This window comes from Mesocricetus auratus, unplaced genomic scaffold, assembly GCF_017639785.1.
Source record: "Mesocricetus auratus isolate SY011 unplaced genomic scaffold, BCM_Maur_2.0 Super-Scaffold_100038, whole genome shotgun sequence".
In the NCBI taxonomy this organism is placed as follows: domain Eukaryota; kingdom Metazoa; phylum Chordata; class Mammalia; order Rodentia; family Cricetidae; genus Mesocricetus; species Mesocricetus auratus.
Window position 1 is genome coordinate 7,054,445 of NW_024429216.1, and position 22,301 is coordinate 7,076,745.

The 22,301-nt window shown below is 50.9% G+C and overlaps 2 protein-coding genes across 3 annotated transcripts in view; one reads left to right on the forward strand and one right to left on the reverse strand.

The window, feature by feature from the left end:
• Positions 1-3,320: 3,320 nt before the first annotated feature.
• Positions 3,321-13,582, reverse strand: Gmfg (glia maturation factor gamma). Of its 2 annotated transcripts, none has more exons than XM_040734311.1 (7): positions 13,425-13,582; positions 7,742-7,838; positions 7,595-7,644; positions 6,318-6,367; positions 4,756-4,838; positions 3,776-3,849; positions 3,321-3,484 (listed from the first exon to the last, which is right to left on the reverse strand). In XM_040734311.1, exons 1-7 carry the CDS (start codon positions 13,425-13,427, stop codon positions 3,413-3,415), a joined length of 429 nt encoding a protein of 142 aa, XP_040590245.1. In that variant the 5' UTR covers positions 13,428-13,582; the 3' UTR covers positions 3,321-3,412. The 2 variants fall into 2 exon arrangements, with proteins under 2 accessions (XP_040590245.1, XP_040590244.1); XM_040734310.1 differs by lacking the exon at positions 13,425-13,582 and adding an exon at positions 8,361-8,503.
• A 1,221-nt stretch (positions 13,583-14,803) lies between these two features.
• The window catches only part of Samd4b (sterile alpha motif domain containing 4B), a 36,920-nt gene continuing 29,422 nt past the window's right edge, over positions 14,804-22,301 (forward strand). The window contains exon 1 of the mRNA XM_040734312.1: positions 14,804-14,861. The gene's annotated coding sequence lies outside the window, so the exon portion shown is untranslated. The remainder of the gene's footprint in view (positions 14,862-22,301) is intronic.

The window sequence follows — 22,301 nt, forward strand, 5'->3', positions numbered from 1 at the left end:
TTCTCTGTAGCTTTGGGGGGTTGTCCTGGAACTCACTCAGTAGACCAGCTTGGCCTCGAACTCACAGAGGAGATCCTCCTGTCTGCCTCCCGAGTGCTGGGATTAAAGGCATGCGCCACCACTGCCCAGCTCATAAGATATATTTTTGTCTGTGCTGGGATTAAAAAAATTGTGCACCGCTGGGTGGTGGTGGTGCACGCCTTTAATCCCAGCACTCGGGAGGCAGAGGCAGGCGGATCTCTGTGAGTTCGAGGCCGGGCTGGACTGACAGCCTCAAAAACAATACAGAGAAACCCTGTCTCATAAAAAACCAAAAAAAAAAAAATTGTGCACCACCACTGCCAGGCATATGATTTTTTAAAATTAAAAAAAGGTTACTCACTCCTGAGAACGAACACCTGCAGTTGACCTCTGACCTACACACACACATGCATGTACCACACATAAAGGAGCAAGAGAAAAACGGCAGCAAGTGTGAAAATGGGTGTAGCAGTGCTTCAGGTAGCAATGGTTCTGGGTCCTTCGGGTAAGGAAGAGCTCCCATGACTATCCCCATTTTACAGATGAGAATCATTGAGGCAGAGAGAGGCAGAGAGAGGTTTAGTCCCTTGTCCAGGGTCACAGAGGTAAGCAGTGGCAGCACAGCATAAAAACGGAGGGGAAAGAGAGGTGAAGTCAGGCCTGGGCTGGAGGTGAGGGGAAGAGAAGGAGACACATTACGGACAAGAGCCTACAAAGCTGTACAACCCTGAAAGTACACAGCGTGGTTGTCTAACAGGAGCCCTAACCCCTGCAGCAGATCTTCCGATACACACTGATGACCACGCCCACAATTCTTCACCTAGACTCTGCCTGCAAATCCGGTCCTACTAGCTGCCTCTTAGGCCCCGCCCCAAAGCACAAATCCCAGCTCTATATGATGGGCTGGTCCTGAATTTATTGTGTAAGCCAAGATAGCCTTGAACTCAGAGAGATCCGCCCGCCTCTGCCTCTCAGTGCTTGGACTAGAGGCATGTGCCTCTAGAGTGGACTCCAAAGTAAATAATATTCATCCTAGGCTCCGCCCATAAATACAAGCCCCACCTCTTCTGCCTAAGCCACACCCTCCATCTATGCCTTCCTACCCAAAGAATCCTAACTTTCAGCCTAAACATGGCGTCTTCATTCTGTGCTAAAATCCCTCCTGAGCTTTGTCAAATATAAGCCCTGCCCATGTCTAAGACTAGAAAGAGGTTGTCCTGGGAAAACCTAGAGTGCAGATTCAAGAGAGCTTGGGCTGACAAGATAGATAAGCACCCATTGGCACCTCTAGCCAAGACTGAAGATCCGAGTTCGATCCCTGGGACCCACAGGTGGAAAGAAAGAACCACCTCCTGAAAGTTATCCACTAGCTGCCCCGCATGTGAGCAGACACACACACACACACACACACACACACACACACACACCACATACAGCTTAATAAAATGCATCAAGAAACTGCCCCCATTATACTGACTCATCATTGGATAATCTGATCTGGACCCTCTAATTGGTCCTTGCTTTCCAAATTTGCTCTTGGTTGGGCGAGTCCCATACATGGTCCTTTCTGATTGGATTATTTACCGCTACAACCTAAAAGCAAGTTCACTGCTGAAGGCTAGGGAAGGGAGGAGGGAGACGGGAAGGAAGGCGATGACTGTTGACACTCTTGCCTACAACAGCACACTGTGACCTTTGCACATGGGGTAGATGTGGCTCCGGCTTCTGTGCCTTAGTTTGTCTATCTTTAAATTGAGGCTAATGCACACCTTTAATCCCAGCACTCGGGAGGCAGAGGCAGGCGGATCTCTGTGAGTTCGAGGCCAGCCTGGTCTACAGAGCGAGCCTCCAAAACAATACAGACAAATTCTGTCTCGAAAGAAAAATCGAAAAAAAAAAAATGAGGCTAACCATGGCCACCTCTTCTTGGTTCCTTGCAGGAATTAAACCAATGCCTGGATGGTGCCTACCAATCTTATGCATTTGAGGCTGTGCCTGTGTGACCTTGGGCAAGTCTCACTGCCTCTCTCATCTCAGCGAGCCAGGGTTTCCTTGACCTCTTTATTAGACACCCGCTTTGATCCCAGCACTCGGGAGGCAGAGGCAGGTGGATCTCTGTGAGTTCAAGGCCAGCCTGGTCTACAGAGCGAGTTCCAGGACAGTCAGGGCTACATAGAGAAACCCTGTCTCGTAAATAAATAAACAAACAAACAAATAATGTGGGTGGAGTGGGGCTCTAGCGGGGAAGAGACAAAAGCCCCCAGAACATGGAGGGCTAAAGGCATTTCTCCCCGTCCCGGTTAGAGCTATTCTGTCCAGGACTTCTCTGTAAAGGGCTGGGCTTGCCTGGAGACAAGGGGACAGCGACGTAAGGGGCAGGACGGGGTGAAGAGTTTGAGGGCTGGGATGCAGAGGCAGGGTATGAATTTCCTTTTAGGCCCGCCCCTAGGCGCACCAGGGTTGGGGGAGGGACAGCCCAGACCCAAGGTCACTGTGTCATTGTTACCATGGCAACGGCCACCTCTCGACAGGGAACCTGGAAAGAGGTGGAGGGAGGGAGTTCCAGGGGCCCCGGGTGTGACGATTGAGCAAACATGGGAGTCCGTGGGAGAAAGAAGCCAGGGAGTGTGGTCCACCTCTCCCGTGACCGCCACTCAGAGCCCTGCATCCCCTGGGCGCTCAATAAATGTCCTCCAAAGACAGACAGAGTCTGAGAGAACTCAGCGCCTGGGGGGCTGGGAGAAAAGGCGAGTGGGGAGTCTCCCCTTCCCTGACTCTTCAAGCCTCTGGGGTTCACCGAGAGTCCTGACCCCTCCTCCTCCTCCCAGGGCCCTGGACCTGCAGGCTTGTCCAGCATGCACCTCCTGGTGCCAGAAGCAGATACGTTTTGATCTTGAGATTTTTTTTTCTTTCTTGTCTTTAAATTCTTCCTACCTGAGGGCCTGGCCGAGAAAGGCAGCATTTAGTGCCCGAAGATGCCTTCTGAGCCCCAGAGCAGAAGGGAAGGGAAGGGGTGCCGCACTCTCTGCCCCGCTTAGGAGTGACCCCTTCACAGATTCGAACATCCCCCAAAAGGCCTTAAGGGGACCCAGGCCACCCGCTTCCCATTCATCCCAGGCAACCCCAAGGCCCCCCTCAGTCTCTGAGAAACAGGTGTCTTTTCCTCCCGGGTCAGCTTGGTTCCACTAGAAACGTCCGCCCCCTGCAGGCCACCGGCTGGAACTGCAGGGATTGTCGGCCAGCACCGACTAAGCGGTGCAGATAACGCGTCAGAACTGAGTTAAGGATTGCTCAATTCCTGACTTTTCCATCTTTATTTAGCTCTTGGATGGTCATTAGCCTAGGAGCCTGAGTCTTCAGATGTAAGGATTTCAAATCTCTGGCTCAAAGGTCAACGAAAGAAGGCTAACTTTTCTTGAAGCCAGGCCTCAGTGAGGTCGTCTGTGGTGCGGATTTCAAACACCTGGGTAGAGACAGAGGTCTCAGCCTTACGATCCAGTGAGGCTTCGCGACCCCTCGGCTCAGGAGTCCAGATCCCAGCCCTCCTCCTCCAAACCGGAAGTCCAGGATCAGTCCTGCTCCTTCAGACCCAGGAGTCCAGGCCTCCAAGTGCTGCGATTCTCAGAGGCTGGAGTCCAGGCCCAGCCCTCCTCTCTCAGACTCAGGGGTCTGGAACCGAGCGCCTGCCCCCCGGCCCCAGGTTTTCAGGCCCTGGCTCGCCCTCAGACCCCAGGGTTGCCCGGCCCCTCTGAACCTTCGTAAGCTCCGCCGTCTGCACCAGCCTGTTCTTACTCCCCGCGTACATCATCTGTTGCTCAGGCTTGCAGCCTGTGTGGAAAAAGGAGAACGGTGTGGTTGGGTGCAGACACCGGTAGTCATGTAGGTGCAGCTTAAGGAGGCTTGCAGGACTCTGAAGGCTGTACTCAGGGTTTCTAGATTTGTTTAGGAGCTTCAGGTTATAGTGAGGGTGTCTGGGGGGAGATTCGGGACCCTGTGGGGATTTCCTCTTGATAGAAACCTAAGTGCCAACCTCCATTTCAGAGCTCCCACATACAATGCACCCCCCCACAGTCACATGAATACACACACAGTCACATGAACACACACACACAGTCACATGAATACACTTTTTTTTCTTAGACAGGGTCTCACTGTGTAGGCCAGACTGGCCTTGATTTCACAAAGATCTGTTTGCCCCTGCCTCCTGAGTGCTGGGCCTAAGGGCTTGAGTCGCCATGCCTGTCCTGTTTGTTGTTTAGATAAGGTCTCATTCTATAGCCTAGGCTGGCCTGGAAGTCACAGCCCTTCAAGCCTCAGCAGCCTCCCAAGTGCTGAGACCCCAGGCAGAACACAACCATGCCTGGCCATAAGGCACTTCTTCGGGGGAAGGGGTTGTTTTAACTTTGTTTGAAACAGGATCACTATGTAGCCCTGGCTGTCCTGGAATTTGCTATGCAGATCAGGCTGGTCTCAAATTCACAGGGGTCTGCCTCCCGTGTGCTGGTATTAAAGGCGTGCACCAACATACCCAGCTGCTGTTATACCCTTGTATCCGTTTTTTTCTTTTGTTTTGGTGGTGCTGGGGATGGAACTCAGGGCTTGTAGCAAGCCAGGCCACCAACTCCCAAGTCACACTGACGGGTGCAGGTACCCACTGGCAGACACAGACACAGACACACACTGCTTCTCAGAAGGCAAGGCCCTCTCCTCAGGCCACTCAGAGCTGCGTCTCACCCACTGGGCTGGAGAAGATGAAGCACAAAGGATAAGACACCCTGCCGTCGGCATGCACGTACTTGTAGCTGTAGACCACGAACCTGAGGTAGAGAGCGGAACTCACAGTTAGGGCCCGAGAAGCAGCCCGGTTGCTGTTCTTTGAGTTCACGGCCTTGAATCCGGAACTGGTCGCGGCCGCGCCCCCCTGTCATCCCAGCACTTGGGATGGATACAGGAGGGACCCAAGCTCAGCTACCCAGCGAGGCTGAGGCCAGCCTGGACTACATCAGCGCCTGTCTCCAATACTTTTAAAACAATGTAGTCTAAGCTGGAGCTTCCTCAGCCATGGGGATGGTCACTTGGAGGTGGCCCGCCCGGAACATGCTTATGATGGGTTCTCACTTCCTATCCCAGCAGGGGCACCTGAGTGCACACCGGTCATGAGCTGGCTGGTGCCTGACACAGGAAGTAAAACTGGATGTGAACCAAGGGGCTCAGCGCCGTGCTCCAGTGGGTCAGATTTCACACAAAAGACAAACTCCAAGATAAAACTCAAAAGGCCGCCAGCACTGAGCCTCCCAGGGGCAAGGCTCCATTCGGGGCCCCTGGGCATTTGCAGTTATCAAAGGTCCCTGAGCCTGGGAATGAGGTCCAAAAAAAGAATTGAGTCAAGATGAAAGATGAGGACAGTTTGAGTCAGGCACAGTGGCGCAGGTCTGTGACACCAGCACTCGGAAGGCTGAAACAGTGTGGGAGTGGCGCAGGTCTGTGAGACCAGCCCTCGGAAGGCTGAAACAGTGTGGGAATCAGAGACGGCAGGGAGGTTGAGGCAAGATCGGGAAGTCAGACTGTGCTTGGCTATATATTGAGTTCAAGGCCAACCGGGGATGCATGAGACCATGTTTCAAAGGAACAGCAACAGGGGCTGGAGAGACGGCTCTGTGGTTGAGTATGGTTTCTTTTTGTTCTTGCACAGAACATGAGTTCTCATGACCCATGACAGACGCCTCACATACATACATGCACATACATACATAATAAATTCAAATTTTTTTCTTTTGGTTTTTTGAGATGGCGTTTCTCTGTGTAACAGTCCTGGCTATCCTGGAACTCGCTCTGTAGGCCAGGATGGCTTCAAACTCACTGAGATCTGCCTGCCTCTGCCTTCTGAGTGCTGGGATTAAGGTGTGCACCACCACTATCCAGCAAAATAAATGCTGGAGATATGTCTTAGCACTTAACATTTTTTTGCTCTTACAGAGGACTGGATTCAGTTCCCAGCACCCACATGGTGGCTCACAACGCTAGTTTCGGGAGATCTATGTCTTCTGATGTCTACGGGCACCAGGCACGCATGTGGTACACAGACATAACTGCAGGCAAAACAATCATGTACATGCAACAAAATAGATAAACATGCCAGTGTAAAATTCCACATCAATACAAATCTCTGGACTATGCTTCTTGGCTTCAAGAGATCCTGAGCCCATAGACAGAAGTGGAACCCCATGTCCCCCAGTTTGTAAGCCTTTTATTACCCCCTACCCACAGTCCTCCACACCACCCCTCCCCCACGATACCTGGGCTGTCTCTCTGGCAACTCCAACCTGAGTTCCTCTGGGGAAATGTTCTGAGAGAGAGAGGGAGGGAGGGAACAAATGACTATCATTCAGTTCATTAAACGAGCGCTTGAAATCTGCAGAATCATTGTTCTAAGAAGCGAAGCATGTGTGTGGATTCATTGAGTTTTCTCAGAACCCTATGGGGAGGTCTTATTATGCCCACTTGACAGCTACAGAAACTGAGCCCAGCCATGTCAAGGGACTTGCCCCACATTGCACAAGACAGTAAATGCCAGAGTTCTGATTTGAGTCAGTGTTCCCATGGTAACCACTCTACTTCCTTTCATGGGGCCTAAGGAAGCCCAACTAGTCCTGGGCAATACCCTTCCCTGCCAAGCATCCTGGACCTTAGCAAGAAGGAAGGCTGATGCGGACAGTGAGACCCCAAAATGGGAGGCTTATCCTGTTATACAGGGTTGCTGGTGGCTTTGGGCTACCTTATCTAGAATGAAAGCCCTAGTTGCTGGCTAGTTTTATGTCAACTTGACACGAGCTACCATCATCTGAGGGGAGAAAACCACAATTGAGACATTGCCTCAGTTAGATTGGCTGTAGACTAGTGTAGCACACTTCCTTTAGATACAGAAAGACTCGGCCCACTGTGGGTGGGGCCACTCCTGGGCTGGTGGTCCTGGGTTCTATAAGAGCCGTCTGAGCAGGCCACGAGGAACAAAACTAAGCAGCTCGCCTCCATGACCTCTGCGTCAGCTCCTGCCTCCAGTTCCAGCCAGGTCTGAGTTCCGGCCCCGACTTCCCTTAGTGGACCCTGATTCAAGACGTGTAAGCCACACAATTGGCTTCTCCCCAACCTGTCTCTGGTCACGGTGTTCCATCACAACACCAGTAACCCTAACTCAAACACCTGGCTTTTTTTTTTTTTTCAAAGCAAGAATAAGGCTTGAACTCACTGTGTAGATCAGGCTGGCTTCAAAACCACAGAGAGACAGAAGCGATCCGCCCGTCTCTGCCTCTCGAGTTCTGGGATTAAAGGCCAGTGCCACGGTGCCCAACCTTCACGTGGCTTTTTGATGCAGGGTCTCTTACCGCCCAGGCTAACACTGTAGCCAAGGATGACCTTGACTCCTGGTCCTCCTAGCTCCACCACCAGAGTGCCAGCATTACACGCCTGTAATGTCACTGTACCTTGTTTGTGAGGTACCCAGGGAAAAGCAGTCTACCAACACTGTCCCCAGACCTCCCCCCTCCATCCTGGGGCCCCCACCCCAGTCCCTCACCTGGAACTCCTCCTCCAGCACCACCATCTGACGGCCCTTGTCCACTTTCACTGGAGAGGGAGAGCACACGGGGTACAGGTCCCTCCCGCGCCAGCCCTCCCTCCCTCCCCGCTCCCCCCCCCCCCCCCCAGGGCAGAGGCCACTGACTTATGATGGCTGCGTTGTCGGTCTCTTTACGGAAACGGAATTTCCTCAGCTTTTCCTTTAGTTCCGGGTCCACTTCACACACCACCAGGGAATCCGACTGCCAACGGGACAGGGAGGGGCTGAGCGGGCTTGGCCTCTAGCCTGGCTCCTCTCCTGACTCAGTTTCCCCACCAGCCAGTGAAGAAGCTGAAGCTAGCCCATGTGAGAGGACTTGGGCAAACAGGGAGGGGCTGAGCTGGTTTGGCCTCTAGCCTGGCTCCTCTCCTGCCTCAGTTTCCCCACCAACCGGTGAAGAAGCCGAGGCTGGCCCGTGTGGGAAGACTCAGTGGGTACCAGTCACTAGGACTCAACAGCTCAGCTTCTGGGGTATACACAGGGCAGGGTCCACCTTCCTGGTGGGTCTTCGTGGTTTATTCCAGAAGACCCAAGGATCTGTTTGTGTGGAGCCAAAATAAAACCAGCACCTCTTGCCCTAGCTAGACCCTTGGCCACAGCTGGGTCCCTTCCTTCCTGCCTGTGACCCTCACACTGCAGCCGACCTTCACCCAGGCCCCCTCCCTGCCCCTGCCCACCCCAGACCACAGCCCCTTGCCCTCTCTCGACACCCAGGCCCTCTGACCATGGCTTTGCTGTCTTCGGGGCTCCTCTCAGTTCCGCTGTCTTCTAGGGGTGGGGACCCGGGCTGAGAGGGGCAGGCTGTGGCAGGGGGAAGCTTTCTTCTAACACCACATCCTGTTTATGCCTGGTCTGGGACAACTGTCACAAAGGGCTCCTCCCCTTCCTTCCTTCCCTGCATCTGCCAGAACCTGGGAGGCTGTGATCTCTAAGATGGAGGTTCGAATACCGCCTCACTGGGCTGCCCTAGCTAAGTAAAGTCACAGTCTCTCATCTGGAGTCACTGGGAAGATATCATAGTTTCAGTTATCCCAGGTTGGTAGAGGTGCCTAATGGTTAGTAAGCCCATCCTTGTGGAATACACCTTTAATTCCTGCACTCAGCAGGCAGGAAGCAGGCAGATCTTTGTGAGATCAAGGCCAGCCTGGTCAACATAGTGAGATCCAGGACAACCAGGGTTACTGTTGGAACACAGTCCAGGAATGGAGCTGTGTGAGGAGAATTCTGAGGGCTTGTGAGAAAGTTCTAAGAAAATAAGACATGAGTCTTGCGACCAGGTTCCTCAAAACACAGTTTTGTTTTTTGTTTTTTGAAACAGGGTTTCTCTGTGTAGTCCTGGCTGTCCTGGAACTCATTCTGTAGACCAGGCTGGCCTTGAACACAGAGATCCTCCTGCCTCTGCCTCTGAAGTGTTGGGATTAAAGGCGGTCAACACCATGACCGGCTAAATCTGCCTTTTTTTTTTTTTTTTTTTTTTTTGAGACAGGGTTTCTCTGTATTGTTTGGAAGCTGTCCTGGAACTCGCTTGGTAGACCAGGCTTGGTCTCGAACTCACAGAGATCCACGTGCCTCTGCCTCCCAAGTGCTGGGATTAAAGGCGTGCGCCCCCACCGACCGGCTAAATCTGCCTCTTCTATGAACTTCGCTCTCTCAAGGTGTCATAGCCTCTAGAGCAGTGACAGGCTACACAGAGAGACCCTGTCTCAGAAATAAATAATGGTGGCATATAATATTCCAACACTAAGGATTGCTACAACTTTGAAGCCAGCCTGGTTGACAATAGTGAACTCCAGGATAGCCAGAGTTACACAGAGATACTGCACACCAAAAGACCAAGAGGGCTCAGGGGGTAAGGGCGCCTGCTACTAAGCCTGAGGAACTGCACTCAGTCCCTGGGATTCACATGGGGAAGGAGAGAACCGGTTCCCAAAATTATCCTCTGAGCTCCCCAAGTGGGATATGGCGTTTTCATGTGTATAGAAACTTAAACAAAGAAAATATAATCTAATAAAATTTAAAAAACAAGGAAAGAGTAGATACTAGCAGGGAATAGTGATGCATGCTTGTAATTCCAGCACTTGGGAGGCAGAAGCAGGAGGATGGAGAATTGCAGCGCATACTGAGCTACATAGTTCAGCTGTTTGTCAAAAACAAAACAGTCAGTCCTCTAATTACAGCATTTGGACGATAAATACAGGAGATCAAGAGTTAAGGCCAGCCGGGCAGTGCTCGACTTTAATCCCGGTACTCAGGAGGCAGAGGCAGGAGGATCTCTGTGAGTTCGAGACCAGCTTGGTCTGCAAGAGCTAGTTCCAGGACAGCCTCTGAAGCCACAGAGAAACCCTGTCTCAAAAAACAAAAGAACAAACAAACAAAAAGTTAAGGCCATCCTGGGTTACATATCTAGTTTAAGGTCAATATGGACTACAGTGAACCCAGCCTGGACTTACATGAGATCCTGTCTCAAAAAGAGGGAGGGAGGGAGAGAATAAGAGAGGGAGAGAGAGAGAAAGAGAGAGAGAGAGACAGAGAGAGAGAGAGAGAGAAAGAGAGAGAGAGAGAATAAAAAATTTAAAAACAGGGGGCTCCAGAGATGGCTCACTGGCTAAGACCAGTTAAAAACACTGGCAGCTGGGCGTTGGTGGCACACACCTTTAATCCCAGCACTCGGGAGGCAGAGGCAGGCGGATCTCTGTGAGTTCAAGGCCAGCCTGGTCTACAGAGCATATTCTAGGACAGACAGGGCTCCACAGATAAATTCTGTCTCAACAAAACAAAACAAACCAAACCAAACCAACAAAAGAGCACTGACTGCTCATGGAGAGGACCAGGGTTTGATTCCCAGGACTACACAGTAGTTCGTGATCATTCCGTAACTCCAGCTCAGGGGACTCAACACCGTTTTTGGACCTCTGTGGGCACCAGGTATACATGTGGTACACATATAAACTTGCAGGCAAGACACTCATACACACAAAATAAATCTTAAGAAAAAAAACTCCAGAAAATCTGATAAAACAAATAAAGGAGTATGAGGGATTGAGCATAGCTCAGTGAAAACACGTTAGCACACACATGGCCTGGCTTTTTGTTCTCATGCTCACACACACACATATACCACACACCATACACATACACCACACACACTATATACATATACACACCCACACACCATACACATACCATACACACACACACCATACACACCATACACAGTGTATTCATATTGTTCCCTTTCCCTTCTTGAAATAAATTTTAAAAAATCAATTAATAAACCCAAATGTCCTATAAAGAAGCAGTAAAAACAAAGTAACTTATGAGAAAACCATATGCATCTTAGTGGAGAAATACAGGCACGCAGAAAAAGAAATATTCCTCAGCCCTTGCCCCACTTGGATCTCTTTGCTAGCTCTCCTTCCTAAGAACGACAGACCCCTTCACTGGTCCCCACCCCATCACAAGCTCTCCTTCCTAAGAACGACAGACCCCTTCACTGGTCCCCACCCCATCACGAGCTCTCCTTCCTAAGAACGACAGACCCCTTCACTGGTCCCCACCCCATCACGAGCTCTCCTTCCTAAGAACGACAGACCCCTTCACTGGTCCCCACCCCGCCTGCCAGACCACCTGTACAGCTATTCTCCAACCCTTCCTACAATCTATCCCTGTCCCCTGATGGCTCTTCCCCAAACCTTCATGAAATGTTAGTTCTTCCGTTTTAAAAACGAATATCCTTGTCTCCAGCCATGTGTGGTGGAATGTGTAATCCCAGCACTCGGGAGGCTGAAGCCGGAAGTATCGGCCAGCTAGGGGTATATAACAAGATACTCTCCAAAGACCAAAAATAAAGGTGGAGAGATGGATCAACAGCTAGGAGCGTTGGCTGCTCTCCCACGGAACCCACGTTCCTTTCCCAGAGCACACATGATGTCTAAGAATTGTCTATAACTCCAGCTCCAGGGGACCCAATGCCCTCTTCTGGCCTCCATGGGCACCAGGCATGTATGTGGCACTCAGAAGCATCCAGGCAAAACACCCATGCATATACAATAAAAACGCATCTATGGTAAAAGTAACGTGGCTGGTGCTGTAGCTCAGTTGATAGAATGAATGCTGTCTAGTATACGTGCCCTGGGCTCAGTCCCCAGCACCATATAAACTGTATGAAGAAGCACGTTTAGCACTCAAGAGGAGCAGGCAGGAGAATCTACAGTGCAAGGTCATTCTTAGCTACCTGGAGAGTTAAGAGGCCAATCTGGGCTACGACCTGTCTCAAAAATAAACAGCTGAGTTTGGTGGTGCGTGCCTTTAATCCAGGTACCTGGGAGCCAAAAGCAGATGGATCTCTATGAATTTGAGGCTGGCCTGGTTTATATAGCCGAGTTCCAGGACAGCCAGGGCTACACAGTGAGACCCTGTCTCAAAACAAACAGGGCCATGGAGTTTGCTCAGCAGATTAAGGTGTTTGGTGCCAACCCTGACCACCTAAGTTTGAACCCACATGGTAAGACAAAGCTGATTCCTATTGTTCTCTGACCGCCACTTGTATGCCATGGCAACCCAACCCCATCTGCTGCTTATTTCCTTCCAAACTTCCCCAAAACAATTGTCTATACTGGTTGTTTTCCAATTTTTTTTCCTTAAACTCCATGCCACAATGCTTGTTTATTATCGAGATAGGGTTTCTCTATAGATCAGGCTGGCCTCATACTCAAGAGATCTGCCTGTCTGTCTCTCAAGTGCTGGGATTTAAGGTATGTGTTACCACAACCCAGCTGCCAGCTTTTATTTTTTTATTTTTATTTTTTTACGAGACAGGGTTTCTCTGTATTGCTTTGTAGGCTATCGGTCCAGCCTGGCCTCGAACTCACAGAGACCCACCTGCCTCTGCCTCCCGAGTGCTGGGATTAAAGGCGTGTGCCACCACCGCCTGGCAGCTGCCAGCTTTTAAAAAGTGACTTAATATATGGGTTTCTCTATGTAGCCCTGACTGTCCTGGAACTCCCTGTAGACCAGGCTGGCCTCAAACTTAGAGATCCACCTGCCTCTGCCTCCCGAGTGCCGGGACTAAAAGCATGCACCACCACACCTCGCTCTTAAAGTATTTTAAGAAGTTTTATGTGTGTGAGTGTTTTGTTTGCGTAAGTCTGTGCACCCCTTGCGTGTCTGGGACCTGCAAAAGTCAGAAGATGACAACAGGTCCCCTGGAACTGAAATTACAATTGCTAGTCTCCATGCGGGTGCTGGGAATTGAGGCTCTGGTAAAGCAGTCAGTGCTCTTAAACTCCCAAGCCATCTCTCTAGCCCCAGAAAAATCACTTAAAACAAAGCAAAGTTCCAGGTCTTAAGGGGAGGGGGCTTAGCCCACACTTTCAAGGAGAATAGCAACTAGTCTGGTGTAAGAAAGGTCTGGGTCAGTCAGGACTAGAATAGATCCTAATTCAAAAAATCCAAACCACAAATAGATGGGGCTTGTGATGGCTTGAAATGGCCTTTCCTTGCCCTCTTCAGGTTTCTGTCTCTGCCTCTCTTTGAGACAGGGTCTCATTACATAGACCAGGCTGGCTTCGAATTTACAGAGAAGCCCCTGCCTCTCTGCCTTTGCTGGGATTAAAGACTTCCGCCCAGTTCCCTCCAGTCTTTCGCCACTTCACAGTCTCCGTTTAGTGTTCATTTCTTTTCTCAAACCAGGTGTCCTCATTTCCCAGAGTTCCGTCTGATCCTTGTCTCCATTCACCCCTCATACCCTCCCTGGGATCGGTCACCCCACTCCCACAGCTTCAATTACCATCTCTAACGATTCTTAAATCCTGGTCTCCAGCCTCAGTTTGCAAACCCCGAGGTGGGGCAATGTTCTTGGCTTCGCTGTTGGGCGTCCCACACTAGGTTCCTTCTCTGAGACCTAATCTCCCAGAGGGCTTTGTCCTGGACTTTTCTCTTCCGCCCTGTGGCCAGCCAGTGGCAAAAGGCTAGTTCAGAGGGCCACCTAGGCGTCCCTCCCATCTCCTCCCCTCCCCAGGATCCCTCCCAGACGCAACCCCGCCCCAACTCCCCAGGTAGCTCCCTGGAGTCCTCCGCGTCCCGTTCTTTCCTATCTATCTCTCCTTCTTGAGTCAGTCAGAGGCGTCGCTTCCAGACTCCCAACTCCCCAAGACCTCCCAGGTCTTGAATCCCTTCCTCGTCCCCCGAGTCACTTCAGCACAAGTGCGAACTCCCTCCAGCGGCCAAACATCTGCTGGCAGCTCATTTCCTACTAGTCCTTGTCGTAAACTAGACTCTCCACCCTGACTGTATCTCCCGTGAGTTCTCGGAACGAGCCTCGGTGCTGTCATCCTTTCCAATCAGTTCTCCCCGACGCAGGACAGTTTGTGGATGAACCGAGATTGCGATGGAAGCGACGGGAGCGATCAGCATTTATTGACGGCCTCTTTTGTGCGCGGGGGTGGGGGGGGGCCGGGTCTTATCTCTTCCCACCCTTCAAGGGTCGACTTCGCTCATCTGTGTCGCTTTAGGCGCGGCCGATGGGCGCCAGGCGCCGGAATACAGCACTGTCACCCCCAAATGGCCAAGGTACTACAGGGTACAGACCTTGGGCCGGGCGTGACCGAGGGGCGAGGAGGAGGGGGCCCTTGAACGCCAGAATGAGGAATTGTGACTCGGTTCGCGGCCACTGAGTTACACAGGCGCGAGACTGCCCCCTGCGGGCCCGGAGGTCCAATCGCGGGCTCCGCCGGCCTGTTGCCCGGGGCAACGCGGCGCGCGCCCCTCCCCTTCCCGACCCTCTGCCCTCCGCCCGGGGCCTGGCTGTCTGCCCGTCCCAGTTCGACCAATCGTAGTGAGGAGGGGGCGGGCCCCTGGGGCCTCGTTCCAGCCCCGTCTCTCCCTTCCCGGCCAGGACCCCGCCTTTCTCGCCGCACCCCTCCCACCCTCCGGGCTGCCCTCGCCGACGGTTGGCTGGCTTGGCCGTCCGTCAATCGGGTGTGAGCTAATGCGGGCGCGCAGTGGCCCCCCGGGGCGGGGCCAGGGGCGGTGACGCACGGCGCGGTGACGCAGCGCGACGGCGGCGGCGGCGGCGGCGGCGGCGGTGGTGGTCGGTGCGGGAGGAGGGAGGGGAGCTCTCGGGCCGGAGAGGGGGCGACGGCGGCGGCGGCGGCGGCGGCAGCAGCGGCGCGGGTGGCGGCGGCTGCCTGAGGAGGCGCGGGTGGCGGCGGCGGCGGCCGAGGCGGTGAGTCTCGGGCAGGGCCGGGCCGGCGGGCGCGGGGCGGCGGCGGCGGTCGAGGCGCGCGGCGCTCCCCTCAGGGCGACCCAGGCCGCGCGGCCGGCCCCGCCCCCTCAGGGACCCCGCGCCGCTGGCTGCGGCGGGCGGCGGGCTGGGGCCTCGGGAGGCTGGGGGACCCCGGAGGACCCCGCGCTCAGCCCCGCTCTCCCCGCCCGGGCCCCTTCCTCACGCCCCGGGGATAGGCGCGGGGCCGGGCGCGGGGCCCGCTGTCTCGACCCGGCGCGCGTCTGCCTGGTCCTCCCTCACGGCTCCAGCGGCCTCCCCGGAGACCACCCTCAGCTTTCAACCGCCTCCTCCGGGGACCTTCCCCGCGGGTCCCCGCCCTTTCGTCCCTGCTTCTCCCCCCCACCTTCCTCCTGGATCGCAACACATTCCTTGGTGGCTACTCCCTGCCTGTCTCCACAGCATATTTGTCCCCGGCGTGTCTCTCGGGAGCCTCCCTGAAGCCCCCAAACCGGCCCCAGACACCCCCTTGGCATTTAGGACTCCCCCTCTGCATCACACATTTCATCCATCTCCCTCAGACTTCCTCTTCACGTATCCCAAGAATTTACCCTCCCACCCTTCCCCATTCTAGACGTTTTAGCGATTTCCACTCTTACGCCCCAAATCCTTCAGGGTGCCCCTGGTGAACCCGCCTTCCTCGAAAAGCTTGCATATCCCAGAACAGTCTTCTTCAGATGCTACTGAAATGCTCATAGATCCCAGAACTCACCTGAAGGACCCCCTCCTCACATTGCTTCTGTCCATATGAGCCCCACCCCCCCTTCTCCTACCACTTGGACCCTTGTGTAGGTTTCCAAAATCTGGCCCAGGGACTTCGTGTTCCACAAATCTTCCCCACCTTGGAATGCTCTAACTAGATCACCTCTCTGTACCCCCTAACCGTTTTCTCCTGAGCCCCCATGCCTACTCATCTTGAAAGCCTCCAGAGAGCTCCTCTCATATTCCGAAAACCTCTTCCAAATCCCCTCTTATGTGTCCCAAATCCTTTCCCAGTAACACACACCACATGTTTTAAAAATTGTGTAAGGGCTCCAAAAAGTTCCCTTACAGCCTCTGTATTCTCTAGAATTCTTCTTGGATAACTGGAAAATCGGAGACTGCCCCCTTGTAGCCTTAGATAACTCTCTGAAGCTCCTCCTTACAACACTGAAACACCCTTCTGAGATACAGCTTTCAGGGTCCCCTAGCATCAGAAACCCTAGGGAAGTCAGGGTCTCTGAGAAGTTTTTAAAGGGCCATTTCAGGCTCCCTGGGGTTTCTCAGACTGTCCTACTGAAAGACTTTTCTAGCTATTTCTTCCTCAGAGCCCCCGCCCTCCATAACCATCTTTAGAAAGCCTTCCACACCTACCTAATCTTTGAGTAACTGAACACTCAGGATACTTTGAGAAAAGCCTGCTCTGATGCTACCAGGTCTTTGCTAGGAGCCCCCTCACCCCCTGTATGCTCTTTTTGACTTCACTTGAGGTTTCTCATCAAGCCCTACCCAGTGTGCAGTGTTGTGTGTTTAAAGATCCCCCTGTCAGGGCCTCTCTCAGGAGACACTCCTTCCCTCAAGACACTCCTTAGAGCATTTTCTCCCAGGCCCTGTTCAGTAATCTCTAGCACTTTCTGGGAACGCTCCCTCAAATTTCCCCTCTGACATTCCCAGTCTTATTTCAGGACTCTGTCAGGTTTATCCCAGCTAGGATAAACCTGTCCTCACTCTCTCTTTTCCTCCCATTCTCATCCCTCTGGGTTCTCATCTGCTTCCACCACTGTTTCTTCAGACACCATAGCATCCTTCAGACTCCCCTTTCCCAAACTTCCTCTATTTCTTGAATTCCCAATGCTTTGAGTTTTCTCACATTGACAGACTGACCAACCTACCTGCCTTCTCTTCTTCCTTCCTTTTTAGACATGGCCCTCATAGGTCTCTTCTTTCAGACTTGGAAAGATCTTTAACACACACTTAGAGTTCTTTTTTTGTTTTGTTTTGATACCAGGTTTTTCTGTGTAGCTCTGGCTGTCCTGGGACTCGCTCTGTAGACCAGGTTGGCTTCAATCTCACAGAGATCCACCTGCCTCTGCCTCCCGAGTGCTGGGATTAAAGGTGTGTGCCACCCACGCCTGGCCACTTAGAAACTTTTTGAGAAGTCTCATCCTCATTTTTGAAGCCCCTTTACTGAAGAATTCCCTTCCCTTCTGTCAGTTGCTCTCAAAGTATGATTAGACCTGTGACAGCATTGGTTGCAAAATGCCAATTCTTGGGTCTTACTCAGATACTGAATCAGAAAACTTCAGAGCAGAGCACAGCAATCTGAGTTTTTAATAATCCTGTTGATTCTGATGTATGCTCAAATTTCAGAAGCACTGCTTCTAGAGGCTTTCTTTCTATAAAAAGTCCTCCTGAAAGAGCCCTAAAGATGCGCCTCTAAACCCTGCTGTGCATCACCATTTTCCGGGAACTCTGCTGTGTGAAGTACCATCCTCCAGAAAGACTTCGTACCCACTTCGAAGGATCTTGGCTCCTCCACAGTGTTATCCCACCCTCTGAATAATTACTTAAGATTCTGCCTTTGAAAGGTTCCCTTTCAGCTCTTTCTCAGACCTTCTCCTTCTCCCTGCCCCTCTGACCCACCCTAGAGCCTCTGCTGTTTTTGCTTTAAATTGCTACTTCCTTGAACACACGTGTCCCCCTCATCTCATCTCTTTCTCCACGTGGCAACTTCAGGTCTTCTGTCTGTGTCTGAACTGCCAGGGTCTCTCCATGCGCTTCACAGGGCACCAGGCACTTTCCTGCTGTAGTTTTGTATGCACTGCCCACTCCCTCAGCGGACAGGAAGCTAGACGGACAGGCTGTATCTGAATGTGCCAGGTGAACATTACTGGAGAATGGGTAGCTCCAAGTTTCTCCGAGCCCATTCTCCACTTGTGTCTGTACCCCTTCCCTGCTCTCTTCCCTTTCCTTACTCTGGTCAGTCCCGTTGCCTCTCCTCCTGCCCACTATTTCTGTTCAAGGAACTTCTCTTGGCACTGATTCTGAGCTCTCCTATGTTCTGTTCTGGTGACCTACCTCACCCCATCTTGATTAGCTGCTCAGTCTCTCTTAGTTTCGGGTCTCTATAGTACTCTCAACTTTTCCCAAGAGAATCCATTCCTCTGTAGGACCAAGAAGAGGAAATAGAGAGTCTAAGATAAACACTGTCTTTAGGGAGCTCACTATTTAGTAGAGGACTTGGGCAGGTGCACCATAAAGAACATGGGTACAAAATGTGTTCTGTGGAGAGACTATTCGGAAAGACTTCATGGAAAGGATAAGGTAGTGTTCCATGGGAATTAGGATCACAGTTAGGAGCTCCTTGGCAGGGGACATAGTTTAAACACTGTATGCTTTTGTTTTTACGGTGCTGGGAATTGAACTCAGGACCTGGGGCACGAAAGATAAGTGTTTAATGACTGAGCTACATCTGAAGCCTCAAGAAAGCATCATCTCTCACCCATAGTTTCTTCTGTATGTGCTCAGAGTTAAAGGAAGCAGCACTCTTTGATTTGCATAGTATTTTATGGTTGCACTAGAGTGACCCGTGGATGTAACAAGGATTGCTGTTTACTAAATACTTACTGTTTGCTAGGCACTGTGTTACGTGCTTTTTCTGTGTAGTTTCATATCTTGGGATCCTGAGGAAGATAAACTACGATTATCTTCCTTCATATGATGAAGTGAGGGACAGGTGGGACTAATAGAAGGTCTGTGGGCCCTGCCCGTACCAAAATGATAGTGCCTTGGGTCAGAGAGTTGGATTTTCTGTTTAGATAGGGGTTGGGTGTGACCCTTATGTTTCCACAACTGAAAAAATTGAAAGCCATAATGATATCTTCATGGACTAAGTTAATGGATGTAAAGTACTTAAAACAATGCCTTGTACACACTGAGTGCTGTGAGCAGAAAGTAATGTTAGCCAAGGCCCTAAAAGGTAGTAGAATCTTAACACAAAGTAGTTTAAAAGGGAGATTTTGAGCTCCAGCAGAGTTGGGAGGGGAGTGGGGTGAGGGTTAATTGGCTCTTGTTACTGAAAAATCCAGACTGCTTATAGCTGTATCATGAGGTTCAGATAATAATCCCAACCGTCACATTTCTCCACTGAGTTAGGAGCATCTTCTTTAACAGGTTTCTGCTTGTGGTGACAGATACTGCCCTCAGCAACCCCAGCTTTAAACTCTACCTCTTTAGCACCCACAGTGTAAAAAAAAAAAAAACTCTTAAAAGAGTTTCAGTTTAAGACAGTTTCTCTCCCTAGTAGGTATGAGACAGTTGATGGTAGAAGATACTTGAATGTGTTTGGGGTTCTGTACTCTACAACTGTGTCTCACTGTACTAAATAGGGTTCCATCCCATGAGGTTTTTTGTTTTTTGAAGATTTATTTATTATGTATATAGTGTTCTGCCTGCATGAATGCCTGCAAGCCAGAAGAGGGCATCATAGATGGTTGTAAGCTATCATGTGGGTGCTGGGAATTGAACTCAGGACCTCTGGAAGAATAGCCAGTGTTCTTAACCTCTGAGCCATCTCTCCAGCCCCCATCCCATGAGCTTTATGAGGACTGATGGTTCCTCCTTTTCTCTGTTCCCACCCTCAGTAATTCCCTGCTCTGTGATTATTTGGGTTCAAAGAAATCTAATGGCCAGTATGATCCTACAGACTTTATTTCAGGATCTCACTAGGAGAGGCAGGAAGCAGATGAGTGGCTTGATTTGCTGGCTTTAGAACAGAGAATGTAATAGTCCCTGGATTCAGTTCCTTCAACTTGGCTTTGGATTTCTAGGGCCCAGAACTTTGGAGAGGTTTTGTTTGTTTTAGTGCAAATTTGTCAAATAGATTGTGGTTGAAGGCAGCTCATAAAACAACATAGTATATGAACTATGCAAGAGTTTTTTGATTTTGGGTTTTTGAGACAGGGTTTCTCTGTGTAGCCCTGGCTGTCCTGGAACTCACTCTGTAGATCAGGCTGGCTTCAAACTCATGGAGATCCTCCTGCTCCAAGTGCTGGGACTAAAGGTGTGTACCACCACCATCCAGAAAACTACAAATATGCAAGTTGTTAAATGCCCCTGACAGCGAGTGATTGATAAGTAATCCATGGAGGGAGATATTTTGGATATTGAAGATACAGCTGAAGATGAAACAGTCAAAGGCCTGAAACTCACAAAGTTCAAATTCTGATGGGGAGAGAAAATACTGGACTAAAAGAAATGTGAACCCCAGTGAGGTGGCTCATTAGGTAAAGGCACTGACACCACAAGTTGTCTTCTGACTTCCACATGGGTGCCATGGCACATGTGTGTTCTCACACACACACACACACACACACACACACACACACACACACACAATAACATTTTAAAAAGAAGTACCAGTGTGATATGTACTATGAAGAAAATGAACTAGTGTAAAGGTGGTCACTGTAGACAGAGTAGTCAGAAATGGCCTGATTGAAGAGGTGACAGTTGAGCCTGATAATCAGGAAAGATGAGTGACGCCGGTTGTGGGAAGACCAGGAAGTGAGACATTCTAACCCTAGCATTCCTGTATGCAGAGGAAGGACTGCTGCGTGGTGGAGAGACGCACCGCAGCTGTTTGTTGAGAGCCTGCTCTTTGTCAGATGCTATGGTGTAGCCTGGGATCATCCTTCCCTGTGCCTCTTAGAGTCTAGGCAGTGTGGGAATTGAAGGAGCCCTTGAAGAAATGCCACCTGTGAAGATACCAGACTCCTTCCGTGGAAAGTGAGGAAAGTGGGACGGGCCTGACCTGAGGTCTGAAGAAGAGGATTGGAAACATTGATCTTCTGTGCTCGTGAACACTTCTGGTCACCAAATGATGATGCACTCGTGTGGGAGTCAGAGGACAGCTTGTGGGAGTTGGGTCTCTCCTTCCACCATGTGGGTTTCAAGGACCAAACTCAGGTTGTCAGGCTTGGCAGCAAGCATCTTTACCTGCTTAGCCATTTTGCTGGCACAGATAAGGATGTATGTAGTTGCCACTAAGAAAAAAGGGGGCTGGAGAGGTGGCTCAGCAGTTAAAGATCTCTGGCTGTTCTTCCAGAGGACCTGGGTTCAGTTCACAACCACCTATAATTCTTGTTCTGGCCTTTTCATCTTTTGCACACATACAAGCAAAAACAAAACACCCACACCCACAAAATGAAAATGCTGGCGGAGGCATACACCATTAATCCCAGCAGAGGCGGGCAGATCTCTGTGAGTTCAAGGCCAACTTAGTCTACCAAGCAAGTTCCAGGACAGCCAGGGCGGGGGAGGGAGAGAGGAGATTTTTGTATGTATGTATGAATGTATGTGTGTATATGTGTACACATGTGTGTGTGTGTGTGCGCGCACGTGCGTGCGGAGAGGAGAGAACTAGGCAGTTTTTCTGTTGCTACCATGCCTGCTGTGCCTTTGTATGCTTAATGAACTTGTTTTTTCGTTTTGAATTTTGGCTAAAGGTGGGTATAATGGTTCATGCCCAAAATCCCAGCATTCCAGGGCTTGGGAGGCAGAGGCAGGAAGTTCATCATCATGGGTTCAGGGGCAGTATTGGCCTATATGAGTCTCAGGCCATCCAGGGCCAAATAGCAAGCCCAGATCCATTCCACCTGCCCCACCCCCTGAAAAAAATATGATTGTGAGGCACATGCCTGTCATCTCAGCTCAGAAGACAGGAAGACGGCCAGTAAAGAACTGAGATGGCAGAAGAGACATCTGAGATGTCCACAGAGGTGACGATGTACAGGAGGACGCGGGGGTAGGGACGCTCTGTGGTGAAGAGTCAGGAGATTCCGGGATAGGAAAAGGAATAGCAGCTTCCTTTCTACTCAGGGTTTCCTAACCCTGTATGCACTTAGCCTCCAGAGGCCCTGCTTGACTTCTCTTCTCTTTGTTTCCCCAGGACAATTCATGAACAGAAAAGGCTCTTTTTTCCTGAGACAGTGGTATACTTTTGTGTGTGTACATATTTTCCAAGTTTCTGAAAACAACAGTTCTTATAAAAAATACTTTGGATTCTTTGGTCTTTTGACACACTTGGTTTGGTAACTAGCCTATTTGCTATAAAATGTGTGTTCCTCAAAGGCCTAAATCGAGAACTATAGAAGAGCTAGGAATGGATGAGGAAACTGATGGACCCCAGAGGTCTGGGGTTAAAATATCCCATAAGCCCAACTTCTGGGTGCCAATGGAGATTTTTTTAAAGATGTATTTATTTATTATGAATACAACATCCTGCCTCCATGTACGTCTACACATCAGAAGAGGGCACCAGATCTCATTATGGATGGTTGTGAGCCATCATGTGGGTGCTGGGAATTGAACTCAGGACCTCTTGGAAGAGCAGTCAGTGCTCTT

What these genes read in the sequence shown, in the direction of transcription:
- Gmfg (XM_040734311.1), bottom strand. An exon ending in CGACAACGCAGCCATCATAA is followed by an intron (nt 7,645 to 7,741) that starts GTCAGTGGCCTC and finishes CTCCCTCTCCAG; the next exon opens with TGAAAGTGGACAAGGGCCGT. An exon ending in AGACGGCGGAGCTTACGAAG is followed by an intron (nt 3,485 to 3,775) that starts GTTCAGAGGGGC and finishes GTCTCTACCCAG; the next exon opens with GTGTTTGAAATCCGCACCAC.